The sequence below is a fragment of the Schistocerca piceifrons genome, chromosome 1, assembly GCF_021461385.2.
Source record: "Schistocerca piceifrons isolate TAMUIC-IGC-003096 chromosome 1, iqSchPice1.1, whole genome shotgun sequence".
In the NCBI taxonomy this organism is placed as follows: domain Eukaryota; kingdom Metazoa; phylum Arthropoda; class Insecta; order Orthoptera; family Acrididae; genus Schistocerca; species Schistocerca piceifrons.
This window is the reverse complement of record NC_060138.1, coordinates 795,474,956-795,488,973: the sequence shown is the minus strand read 5'-3', so window position 1 is coordinate 795,488,973 and position 14,018 is coordinate 795,474,956. Positions and strand designations below refer to the sequence as shown.

Genomic DNA, 14,018 nt, shown 5'->3' with positions numbered 1-14,018 from the left:
GAAAGCATCAAAACAGTTGAAAGACTGATGGCTTTGAAGAAAACACTGCTGTCACTTAGCCTCCCCTGTTTCTCATCTTAATTAGCAAATGATGACTCTTTCTACCATGGTGCACATCACAGATTTTAAATTCCTTTTTTAACTAGTCTTCCTATATTTCATGGTTGTATCCACAGAACAGTTTCCTTTGTTACTTATTTGGTAATATTGCTGGAATAGAGGTTTGCTCCCATTAATACAATATTGACTGTACCTAACTAAAACATTAATAATCATGAGTTTTGCTGAGAAAATAAATGTTACTTCAATGAATCTTCACTCTGAAGTGGAATGTGTACTACAGAGTGAAAGTTTCACTTGTGGCTAACCCATTCTCTATAATATTCTTTCTGCCACAGGTGCTAGTCCAACAGAGTGTACATTAGAGTTTCCAAGGAGTTTAGAAAGTAGGACAGGGGTACTGCAGAAATGTTACTATGAGGGCACGTTGCAATTCATTGCTAGGTAGCTCAGCTAGGAAGGGTATTACCAGCAAAAGACAAGGTTCTGGGTTCGAACTTTGGTCCAGCAACACAATTTTAATGTGCGAGGGTGTGCTGAAAAGTAATGCCTCCAAATTTTGTATGTGAAAACTCTTAAAACTCTTAAATAAAACAAACGCTATTAACATTCTACATCTGTATTCTTCATGTTTATGTATTTGCACCCTCTGCTGCTAGAAGGCTCCAAATAGCAATGTGTAACATGGCAGTATGTAACGTAATGGTCAGTGTTTGAGAAACAGCATGCTGTAATTGAGTTTTGAATTTGAAGAGTTCGTATACACTTTCTCCTTCGGCATGCCACTGCCAGACTACACACGAGTGCTGCAACATCTGCAACAATCCAACACACCTGGGGGTTCACTGTCATCAGTCGTCCTCCATACAGTCTTGACTTGGCCCCACCCGATTTTCATCTGTTTGCAAAACATAAAGCACACCTCAAGACTTCACTTTGATAGTGATGAAGCAGTGCAATCAGAGGTGAGATTGTGGCTCCATCAACAAAGTCAGACGTTCTATAGTGACAGTATCAACAAACTGGTCTCTCATTGGGAAAAATTTCTTTGTCGCCATGGTGAATATGTAGACATGAAGAATAAAGATGTAGAATCTCAGGAACATTTGTTTTATTTGAAAAGTTTTAAGAGTTCCTCATAAAAAATTTGGAGACATTACTTTCCAGTATGCCCTCGTATAATTTTTTTTTTTCCTGGAAATAAATTAATAGGCAGAGTTAATGAGAGAAATTATATGTATTTTTCTGAGAGAAGAGAGGTATGTAGACTCTAAGTAATTATTTTCTGACATTAAAAAATGTGATTTTATCACTGTTTGTAATTTACCTACTTCATTTGAATTCCATTCTATAAGTTAGCATTTTGATAATTTTCTGAGGATGATGCTTCTGTCTGATAAAAACAACACATAAAAAAAATTTCTTTACAAAGATTATGTGGATATGCACAAACTTTCTTATACTTTCAGTAATAAACGTGAGACTTTTGGTCAATGGTGATAAATTTTGGTTGGGAGTGTTTTTGATTGCTTATAAATGGTCTTAACTTCAGAAAATCTTTTGGCAGAATATTTTCTGTTAATTGAGTGCCCGTGTACTTCATTCCTAACACAATTTTATTTTCATTTTCAGGAACGAGGATTAACCGGATTGAAAAATCTTGGCAATACATGCTACATGAACTCAATTTTACAATGCCTCAGTAATACTTCTCAACTCAAAGAATTTTTTGTGCAGGGGACATATCGTAACTATGTAAACAAACAGTCTGATACAAGAGGCTGCATTGTGGAGGCAGTAGCTGTTGTTATAATGAGTTTGTGGAGTGGTCAATACAGATACTTTGTGTGTGATGACCTGAAGGTATGTTGACTGTTCAGCTTTGTATGTGTGTATGTCTTATTTTCTTCTTCAAAATTGGTAGTTAAAAAGCAGTTCCTGTTAGGATTGCTATTGTGTTTTGTTGCCCTACATAAAATATCTGTTTTAAAAAAATGCCAGAACATCTTTGCAAAATCTTGTATGCAAATACACTGGTGTCCAAAATTAAAGCAAAAAATGGAAGTTTTGCAAGCTTGTGTATATTTTGCCACAAAACAGTATAAACAGGTGATACCAAAGTAGAAACAACATATAGAATACAGAACATAAACAACTGCAATATACATAACAGTAGATGAAAATGTGTCATCCCCCCCCCCCCCCCAACTTAACAGATTTTCACACACACTGCAACAACTGGTTAATGTGCTCACTATAGGGTGTGACCACCTCTGGCAACAATACAGGCTGACAACAACGGAGCATGCTGTGAATAATGTTAGCAATGTGATGTTGAGGCAATAATACCCCTTTTTCCTGCGGAGCTGCTTGCGAGTCTTGGAGAGTGGTTGTGGATGTTGACATGATGCAACCTGTCTCCCTAGTGCATCCCATACTGCTCTATGGAATTCAAATCCAAAGAGTGAGCAGTATCTTCCGTTTTCAAGAAAACGTCAACCACTCATTCCCTATGAGGTCTAGCACTATCGTCCATCAGTATGAAGTCTGGACCCACAGCACCTCGCAACGCCTGTACATGAGGTCCCAAGACCTTGTCACGATACCTGACAGCAGTTAAACCTTTCTGATTCACCCATACAATTTCATGAAGAGGTATTAGAGTGGTCAACGTTATCCCTGGCCACACCATTAGCGATCCTCCTCAGTCGGTCTCTATCCACAATGTTCGGGTCTCAAAATTGTGTTCAACATTCCCTTCAGATGCGAATCTTCCAAGAACCACTCTCCAGACCAAATTGGGACTTATCTGTGAGAAGACAACTGGCCCACTGTTTGACTGTACAGGTGGTATGTTAACGATTCCACTCTAGACATTCCCTTCTATGAAGAAACTTCAGAGGCACACATACTGCAGGTCTCTGAAAATAAACACCACTCTGTCAAAACCATCCCCATGCCACAGTACAACACATCCAGTGGTTGCTGTGAGGTCCGATGCCAGTTGCTGGGCGGGACTAAGGCAGTACCGTCATGCCTTTACAGCCAAATAACAGTCCTCTCTTTCTGATGTTACACATGGTTGGCCTTGCTCTTGTCTTCATGATACTGTTTCAGTCTCTATAAACTGTCGCCACATCCGAGAAACAACAGAACGATTCATATTAAGCCATCAGGCCACATGAGTTTGCGACTGTCCTGCGTCCATTCTTCCTGTGGCCCTCCACTGCAGAGAGTCTGGTAAGCATCTTCTCTATGCATACTGCATTGTCTGTGATTGAGTACGCCGCAATTGTGGATGTGGGACTACCCGACAAACACTACTCCATTTGATAGGTGCCCTGATCTCATCATTGGCATGGTTTTCCTTTGACTGAAATGCAATCTTCCATGCAGAACATAACCATACGGGTACCTGTGAACAGTTAGTATGATTATATCATGAATTAGACACAGGCTGGGGACTTAGCAGTTTGTTGCTTTAATTTTGGACACCAATGTAGTTATCACAGTATACATTCAGTATGCACTGCAACTGCATAGACCTAGAAAAATCATTCAATTTATTTATAATTAGTAAATCTTCCACCGCAAGAACATCTTCAAATCTTCATTACAAAGCAGCAGGGTGTGCCCTTAATTTGGACTCTTTTGTGCATAATTGTTGAAGTTTAACCTACTTCTAAAAAAAAATTACAAAAATCAGTAACTCTTGCATACACTGTATGGGCACTGACAAAGATTTCCTTTGCCAATGTACTGACAGATTCATAAAAATCTGCATTGAATGTTTCCATTAAGCTTGTGGTTTCTGTTTGCAGAGAGCTTCTGTTGGTTGGTTTGAATGCACTCAGTCTGAGTGTAATTTAAACAGTTGAACCCATCTAATGAGTATTAATCTGATAAGCAACTTTCATTATTCACCTACTCATTTCACTTACATGTACGATACCGCTTATATTTCAAGTTACCTGTGATGCTGTAAATATTTATGAGACATTGCACAAACAATAAATATAAAAGCCAGAAGATAAGTCGTCATAAATTTTATGGCCACCTCCATTCATTCATTCATTCATTCATTCGACTGTTCATTCATAATGACACCATCATGAAGCACAAACTGTATAGATATGGAACAAGTCAAACTATACATCAAGAAATGAACCCTCAGTTCCAAACTGCACTAATAACTGATTATTGTTGAACTACTGTAAACTGCTTATGTTGACATTAAACATTGGAAAATTAATGGAATTTGAAAAATGAAACGGCTGTCTCATTTACATTTAATGGCTCACCCCCCCCCCCCCCCACCCCCCACCCCCCCAATGAAGCTTAAAATTTACGTGACCAAATGGCATTCATCAGAGAATAAGGCTATGTTCGCTTGATTGAAATCCAATGCGAGTTTTTGATTCGTGTGTTTAAACATCTAACTTTCAACCTACAGCCCATCACATTAGCACACGTTGACATGTGTTAACACAGTGTGCATCTCTGGATGCAGATAAACATGTATTGCCACACAGTTAGAAAGATGCATAGCACCCTTGTGCTGTTCAGTCGGCTGTGCATTCCTGTTGTCACCAGGTGTAGTTTGTTTGTGTTTCTGTTACTGTTGCTTGGTGGATGTTACAAAAAATGAGTGAAACTGAAGGTGAAAGTAGTGTCATCGAGCTGCTATTTGATGAAGTATAAAAAAGGTCAGTAATTCAGAATATAGTGTTGGAACTATATAAAAATAAAATTTTGAGGTGGCAAGCACGGAAGAATTGGTTTTGATCTTCTGTGAGTGAAACGACTCAAGGTAAAAATATGAGTAAGAGAAACTTTATTGCTAACAAGTAACAAGTAATGGTCGGAATATTCAAGTCTACCTTTATTTATAAAAGTAGTTGGTAAATTTAGCCTGAACGTTATCTGCTGGTGAAGTGGACCATCATTTGTGGATGCCATTTACACTTTTAAGCTTTCTCTCTAAAATGTCTTTGTGTTTCAATCCGTCTCTCATTCCAACATGGTTGTGAAATACTGTAGTCACTTTTACGATGTGACTGAGCCACACTGATATCTAATAGGCTACGTAGTATTCTCCAAGTACTACAAATGATACCAAAAGTACACTCGATGTACATATGTGCTGAAATTAGCCAATATGTAAATAATAGTTTGTTCATAAATCAGCTGCTTTATGCCATAGGATCTCATTAAATTTTCCATCAGCCCAAATACTTCACCACGTGTGATCATGTAAGGAAGTGTAATGTCATGATTTTCTGTTGAAGGTTTTTGTTTTGGGATGTCCTAAGACTTTGCAATGAGTTTTTAATATAGAATGGAACCTGAAAATTCCTGGTCACTGCCTTTTCTATAAGCATGAATGTCCACCCAGCCAAAAGGTAGAATTGTGAGGCACCAACAGCTTTAGGGAAACCATTTTTGTAAGTGAAGAATAAGAATGATGACAAACTGCCTATTGGCTTCTGTCTCAGGTTCTTCGGCCGATGTTCATCTATTGATTTTTTCTGACGTTTCCCCAGCACGAGTGGCTGGCATTGTCAAAGCTTCACCCTCCATTGCCGGTGGTGAACTGGAGGGTGAAGCTTTGACAATGCCAGCCACTCTTGCTGGTGAAACGTCAGTAAAATCATTAGATGAACGTCAGCCTAAGAACCCGAGACAGAAGCCAATAGGCAGTTTGTCAACAAGTGGCCACAAAAGCCTTAACAATTTTTTAATAAGAATGATGTTCTACAGTTTGTATTCTGACATGTTTACCATCAAGAGCTCTGATGCAATGATGAGGAAACATTGAGATATTTCAACCCATGTTTCTTCATCTGGTGTTAGCATCAGAATCTCTTTTAATTCTGACCAGATAACTTTGCATACCTATGAATTATCTCAGATATAATCAGTTTCCCAATTTTATATGAATAGTGTTGCCCCGCCACTAAACAACTGCTTGCAAAATATCTGAAACAGAAACGGACTGCGAGAAACTGCAGTGACTACTGATCTTCATCTGAATTGTCTTGAAATTTTATCATACCTTAGCATCCGTCACCGAGCATTGCGTCGGAACTCAGCCTGACAGTTATTCCATTTTTACTATGAGAGTTTGCTATTTGTCAAGCAGCCAGCAAGAGCAATCAATCCGTGAGTTAAGATAAATGAATAATATGTAGACGCAGCTAATAAACTATGACCGAGCGAGGTGGCGCAGTGCTTAGTATACTGGACTCACATTCGGGAGGATGATGGTTCAAACTCGTGTCCAGCCATCCTGATTTAGGTTTTCCATGATTTCGCTAAATTGCATCAGGAAAATGCCGGGATGGTTCCTTTGAAAGGGCACTTCCTTCCCCATCCTTGCCTAATCCGATGGGACTGATGAGCTCTCTCCCCTCCTGCAAGATCAACCAACCAACCAATAAAGTATGTTTTTAATTTTCTTTTGAATTTATAGTGATTCTAAATTTCGTGTTTTATATCGAGTGAGAACTTCCTGGAGATGTCCCCACCTTTAATCCTAGATGAGAAGGCAAATTTGATGTAGAAATTACTTTTCTTCATTGTGTTATGCCAATAATGAAGTGAAATTGAAAATGATTTTAATTGATATCAACAAAGAGGTACACCAGCCAAAAAAATCAGTCAATTTTTAGGGAACAGCACACTAATAACATGCAGCATCATGTCCAACTGTGATGATTACCTCCATTTGGTGAGAAAGAGTGTTCTCAGGTTGGTTTGTGTTGCCCTTATCCAGTTGAAACCATTGATTGATGATTAAATCCCATAGAGCAAGCAAAATGTAGGGATATTGATTGTTAAGTTTCACTCATTGGTATACATAGAGCCAGACCTTTTCTGTAGAATTAAAATCAGATATGTATCAGGACAATCTGGGTGTGACATGCTGTTCGATTGTTTTTCAAATTGGGATCATATATTTTCAGCCATGAGTACACAGCTGTTGTCATCTTGGAAGCCACACTATACTAATCATGAAGATGTAGAAAAAAGGATAACAATAGATTACTGAGAATGTTGATATAAACATCCTGGTTCATGTTACAGTAACCTGAATCAGTGGACCCAAGCGATTGCACAAAAAACACCCCCCCCCCCCCCCAAAAAAAAAAAAACATCAGGGAATCACCTCTGGCCTGAAGTACACCCTCCACACAATATGAGTTCAATGCCTTATTGGGCCACTATTTCCCTTGATGCCTTGCATTGTCTAGAAATAGGCAAAGTCACAACTCTTCACATCACACTGCACAATTTCAGCCAGTTACTGTCCAATTTCTGTGTTGCGTCTGAAGGCATGCAGCTTTATGTGCAGCTGTTATCAGTGTCCCCTTGCAGGGTACTGAACTCCCGATGTCTGTTGGATCCAACTCCCTTCACTGTTTTCACTCTCAAGTTGGTTGAGACAGACCTGCATTCACTGACAACCATAATCCCTGTCAGCTTTGAAACTGATTGTCATTGACAAAGTGCAGCATTCAGCTCTGGTCCCTCTTGGTCAGAATCTTTTAATAAATGCTATTCTTATCACATATTCAAAGCTGCAAGTGGTATACCATTCCTTGTAGGCACTGTGGGCAGTTCGCATTGAACACCAACAAATCAGGCAACTTCGTTAACATTCTAGTCCTGGGCACAACAAAACATGATAGCTTCTTTCTGCTATTCTCTTTTCAAACTATCTCGCTGTGAAATCCCATACAGTCAACTGCCATATACACACCATCTCACTGCCAAGGCTAACACCTGTGTTGGAAGATCCTGTGACTGCACGGTACCAGCACTACACCATCTACAGTGGTCCCAAGTGACCAACATGCACTTTTAAGGGTATGACTAATATTTTATCTGGTGAGTTTACATTTAAGAATTAAATTTGCTGTGAAATGAGTGCGAGAATTAAAAGATCTTTGAAGAGGCCTCTGCTGATCGTGTAAATCTATACTTTACAAAATACTTTAACTGCTCATGTTCTCTGAATAAATTCGCCGCAGTTACAGTCACCCAGAAGATCATTTTGTAATAATAAGTGTGACTGTACAGAATAAGCTTGCTCCTAGTCTTCAAGGGAAACAGCATGAGATATTGTAATTGCAAAACATACCAAATGATATTTCTCGGTTATTTTAACCATTTGTTGACTTTATTTTAATATAAATCCTTGTGGAATTTTACACTTAGTGTTTTATAAAGTGTATGACTGCTATTGTCCACCTCTGGCATTCCTATTTTATTGAAATTGTGTGCATGTCTCTTCATGAGCTTAATAGTTAAACGGTTTGCTGCTGTAATCTAGTTGTAGGGCTATCCAGCTATCATATGGAATATGTTTGAATCAGTGCTCTGGCCTTTCCTGCAGATAATCATTGGCAAAAGCTAAAATTATAGGCAGATCGAAAGTTACAAATGAAAAATGGTTTGTTTTCTATTTTAGACAATTTTGGGAAAGGAAAATTGAAAATTGTACTGTTCTCCATATAAGTTCTTCTGATTACTACTCAGTAGTCTCCTGAACTTGCACATGTATTGACGAGATTCTAAGCCTATGTGGCTTCTCGTAATGTTTATATAGTGTGGACACATTTGAAAATCAGACAAAAGAATGTAAATGTTATAGTTACACAACTAAAACAGAAAATGCATTACTCTCTTTTACTGTGCCTATTAGTACTTGCCTATCTTTTAAGCAGCTTAAAAGGACCTAGCCAGTTGTCTTGCAAAATGTATGCAAGGTAGTATATTTCATTAACAAGAGCAAATAATCACAAATACAAGAAAAAGAAATTATACATTTTATTTTGAGTTCACCCAGATTTTTGTTAGAAAGTAACTTCGTTTAGACATTTTGGCATTAATTAAATCACAACTGAAGATAATCAGTAATTTTTGGTTTGTGTAAGTTGCCACAGGTTCACAGGAGAGACTATCTAGAGGGTATTTGGGTTCAGTAGGAGGTGCGCTAATGCTTAGTGCAAGTCTGTGTACCAGATCAAGAGACATAGAAAAATACTTGACAGATGTAGCATTACTGCCATTCAGCAACTGGCCTTCAGGCAGCTCAGAGTCATCAGTGAGAGAGGCAGTTGTAACTTTTGTTCCAGGAATGAGAAACTCTATAAACCCAACCTTTCTCGATGTGAGACCTGGATTTGGGATTGTCTGTTGTTCATGGCATGGCATCTGCTCATGTACAGTGCATTAAACAGTGCTATGATACCTCATTGGGCAGTAAAAGTAGTGCCCCCTATGCTGTTTAGCTGGAACGAGATAGTTGCCCAATGTGTGGAAGAAAACCATCCTAATCCCTCTTGTGAAGCCAAGGAAGGTCTCTTCTTGCACATTTAGATATTACAACATTCCCCTTATGAACTGTATAGAAAACAGCCCTTGGAGCAAATGGTAAAATGTTTGCATGTTTCAGTTCCCAGCTCCAGACAGTTGCTTAGCTCTTCCCAATTTAGGTTCAGGAGGAGGTGGTATTTATCTGTGGATCACTTTTTGAATGATATTGGTATTATTCTGTCATTGATAACCTCACCCTTTTGGAAGTGGTTTTCCTACATAAGCATTACGTATTTTTCAATCTTGAGAAACCCTGTAGCACTAAGAGCCATAATATCTTCAGAAAGCTACACCACTGGGACATCACAGGATGTCTTCCCATTTTTTATGGATCTTTCACATTACCGATTCAGATAAGGAGTTGAAATTGTTTGAGACAGGTCTGAACTAGAGAACATGTCCTTCAGGTGAGCATTCTAAACATTACAACCTTTGCTATTGTCATTAATATCATTATGAATCTGATTAGTATACTTTGGACTATTTTGTGGTTTTTGGATCCTCCTCGGAAGTTGCTGATATCCATACAGAGGTTGGAGGTGTGGACAGTGCACTATTTTCATGTTTTCACTATCAAAAACTTCATCCATTTCCACAGTTAGAGCTGCATTTACAAATCTACCAATGTTAGTTCTGAGGAACACCATTGTGAAGTTTTTGGTCCTTGTCTTTGATAAGAAAATCTCTTGGACATCACATCTGAGTGATCTAAAAGCACAGTAAATCAAGACACCTATCTTAAAGGGTGATATCCTGATAGAACAGGCTGGCTCCAATTTTATAAAGCCTTTGTGTGATGCACTTTCATTACAATTGCTGGTTCTAAGGACCAGCAAGAAACACATCTGTAAAGATATTAATGCCATCTACTATGAGGGTGATATGACTAGACACAGATGCAGACTGCAATAGAATCAGAACAAGCCCCATTTGCCAGTCTCTATGCATAGGCTGGTGAGCTTGTGCAGACAGTCAAGCATCATTTCCTTGTGTTCTACCAGGTACATAGGTTCTTGTCTGATACTCAAAATTATTGATTGACATTCTATCTGTTTCATCGGGCCAGCATGCAAATGGCTTTTGTAAATCATCCATATGCCAGAAAGTCATTCAATTTTTGTGTAAAGCAAGACCTAGTGATACTTAGTGTGGACTAGATCCCAATTTTATCCAGGAGTGAAGCTGACTGCCTCCCTGGATTTTTGTGAGTATGACCATTATTACGGCAGAATGTAAGAATCTAGTGCAAGTGAGAGTATAGAGAAAAGGTAAAGTTGCTCATGAAGTGAACTAAGGTTATCACAGACAAGACTTGGATACATATAATGCCATATTGGGGTGTAAGAGAAATGATTGGCACTTTCACAGAGGACAAGGATTCGGGAGAAATATGTTCAAATTTTTAGGTAACTGAAATGAAGCAGGAAAACCAGCCAGGTGATCAGTGCTTTTATAGCTCAAACATAAATAAGTGACAGAAGCCAAGCAAACTTGACAGTAGCCATCTCACACCAAAATAAACCATCTAATATCTATGTTTGGACAAATTGGCTGTCAGGCACATAAAATTGTGTCAACTCTCTTCAGAAAATGCAAATCAGAAACTAGTCTTGTGTATATGAATGACCTTTCATCAGTAACATTACCAGATGCCAAGTTTGTTTTGTTTGCATAAGATACGAACATTGCAATAAATAGCAAATCAAGTGTAGTCTTAGAAATATCAGCTAATAAAATATTTGTGGACATTAATCATTGTTTCCTAGCCAATTCTTTGTCACTAAACTTTGAATAAACATGGTACATGTAGTTCAGAACTTGTAAGGAGTGTCCCACGAGTATATGCCTAACATATGGCGAGAAGCAGATAGAAGAAGTGGACAGTGTTAAATTCTTGGGATTACAGCTTGATAATAAATTCACCTGGCAGGAGCACACCACAGAACTGCTGGAGTGTCTAAACAAATATCTATTTGCAATGCGAATTCTGTCAGACATAGAGGATATAAAAATGAAAAAGCTGGCATACTATGCTTACTTTCACTCCATTATGTCACATGGGATTATTTTTTGGGGTAATTCATCAAGACAAGCTAAAGTTTTCCAGGCACAAAAACATGCAATAAGAGCTATATTTGGTGTGAACTCAAGACATAGAGGATATAAAAATGAAAAACCTGGCATACTATGCTTACTTTCACTCCATTATATCACATGGGATTATTTTTTGGGGTAATACATCAAGACAAGCTAAAGTTTTCCGGGTACAAAAACATGCAATAAGAGCTATATTTGGTGTGAACTCAAGAACATCCTGCAGATGTGTGTTTATGAAATTAGGGATACTAATTACTGCTTTCCAATATGTTTATTCCTTAATGAAATTTGTCATTAAAAATATATCACTTTTTCAAACCAATAGCTCAGTTCATGGAATCAATACTAGGAATAAGAATAGGCTTCACAAGGATTTAAAGTCACTTACTCATTTACAAAAAGGTGTGCATTATTCAGGAACACACATTTTCAATAACTTACCAGAAGCCATAAAAAGCTTAGCAACTGGTGAAATTCAGTTTAAGAGAAGCTGAAAGGATTTATTGGTGGCCAACTCCTTCTACTCCATTGATGAATTTCTTAGTAGAACCAACAAATTTATTTATTTATTGTTGTGTGTGTGTGTGTGTGTGTGTGTGTGTGTGTGTGAAGTACAATCTACATTGTGCTCCATTTCAGTGCAGAAGTGTGTTCATTGCAAATAAGTATTGTAGTAGTTCTATTACATGTTTATTACCTTATAAATTAAAAAAATATATTTTTTAAATTTCAAATTCAGTGCAGTAATGCGATCTTAGAAAATTAGTGTTGTAAAATGATCCTTTCATATAGTATTCATTTTTAAAAAAATAAGATAAAAAGGAGAGGGAGAGGGAGAGGGAGAGAGAGAGAGAGAGAGAGAGAGAGAGAGAGAGAGAGAGAGAGAGGATTATTCTACTTGGGACCTGTGGAATGTTCATTAGTTTACTTGTTTTAGTTGTAAATATTTGTCACGTATTATTGTTTTTCTGACATGTTCTACATTCTGGAGGACCTCCTCACTATGGATAAATTGGAATTAAAGTAAATCTACTCTAACCTAATCATCACACAATGTTCCTTCCATGTAGTGAAGCAGCATCAAGTAAAATTTGACATACAACATGAGACTAAAATCATCTTTCAGCCACCTAAGAAAATGAAATTGATGTTACATCCTGTGAAGAGTAGGTTTGGCTTCAGAGTCCCAGGCGAGTATAATATTCTGTAAGAATGTAGCAGTAGCTACGTAGGAAAGTCTGTTTGAATTGTCTCCCACTGTTGTACTGAATATCAACACATATGAAGTATCGAAATCTAGCCTTACAAATTGGCACCAAAACTTGTTTTAGAAGATACGGACGGATTCTAGCCCACACTTCAAACTACTGAGGCTCTGTCATCAAAGAGGCTGTATAAATTAGAATGTGTGTGAACAACTTTAACAGAGATAACAGGATTCCCACTCATCAATGTGTGTTAATAGGTGCTTGACACTACAGTCTGCATAGGAATGTATCCCATATTACACGAGGTCTTTTCAGAAAATTCTGGAACTTTGTTCACAAGATTTTTCTTCCCTTACCTTTTACTTATTGTGCATGGTCTCCTTCAAAATACTCTCCTCCACAATTGATACACCACTCGCAATGCTGTTTCCACTTCTGGAAGCAGTCTTTGTGTGCCTACTGAATTCCGAAGCACCATCTGCAAGTTTTCTTTTATGTCATCTATTGTTGCAAATCTTTGTCCTTTCAATGGGGTTTTCAACTTTGGAAATAAAAAAAGAAGTTCGTAGGGGCCAGGTCTGGAGTGTATAGAGCAGCACAGTGGTTTCATTTATTGAGCATGAATGTGTAGAAGTGTTATCATGTGCAAGAACTGTGAATTGTCTTGCCACATTTCAGGCTGTTTCCATTTCACATGTCCTCACAGGCATTGCAACATGTCCCAACACTACAATCAATTAACAGTTTGTCCCTGTGGCATGAATTGATGATGAACTAATCCTTAAAGTCCAAGAAAATTATCAGCATGGCTTTGACATTTGACCTGACCTGAAGAACATTTTTGTCTTGGAGAACCTTTTCAGACCCATTGTGATGATTGAACCTTAGTCTCAACATCATAACCATAGAGACACGTCTCATCAATAGTTATGATACTCTTTAGGAACATGTCATTCTCATTTGCTCAATCCAAAAGCTCTTCACAAATTGTGAGGTGAAAGTCTTTCTGGTATTGACTCATGAGCCATGGGGCAAATTTGGTAGCAGCACAATGCATTCCAAGATGCTGTGTCAGAATTTCATGACATGATCAAACTGAAAGGTTACATTCTTCTGCAGTCTCTCAGACAGTCAGTCTTCAAATGGTACACACAATTCCATTGACATTCCTCTCATGAGCGTCATTGGCAGACATCTGAGGGCGTCCTGAATAAGGGTCATCTTTAACTTTCATCCAGCCTTTTTTAAACCATGTGAACCATTCGTAACACT

General features: G+C 38.1%; 1 protein-coding gene across 1 annotated transcript in view; it reads left to right on the top strand.

The window, feature by feature from the left end:
- The window catches only part of LOC124789507 (ubiquitin carboxyl-terminal hydrolase 8), a 243,680-nt gene that overhangs the window by 188,243 nt on the left and 41,419 nt on the right, over positions 1–14,018 (top strand). The window contains exon 12 of the mRNA XM_047256895.1: positions 1,693–1,923. Within this exon, the coding sequence (XP_047112851.1) occupies positions 1,693–1,923 (231 nt within the window). The remainder of the gene's footprint in view (positions 1–1,692; positions 1,924–14,018) is intronic.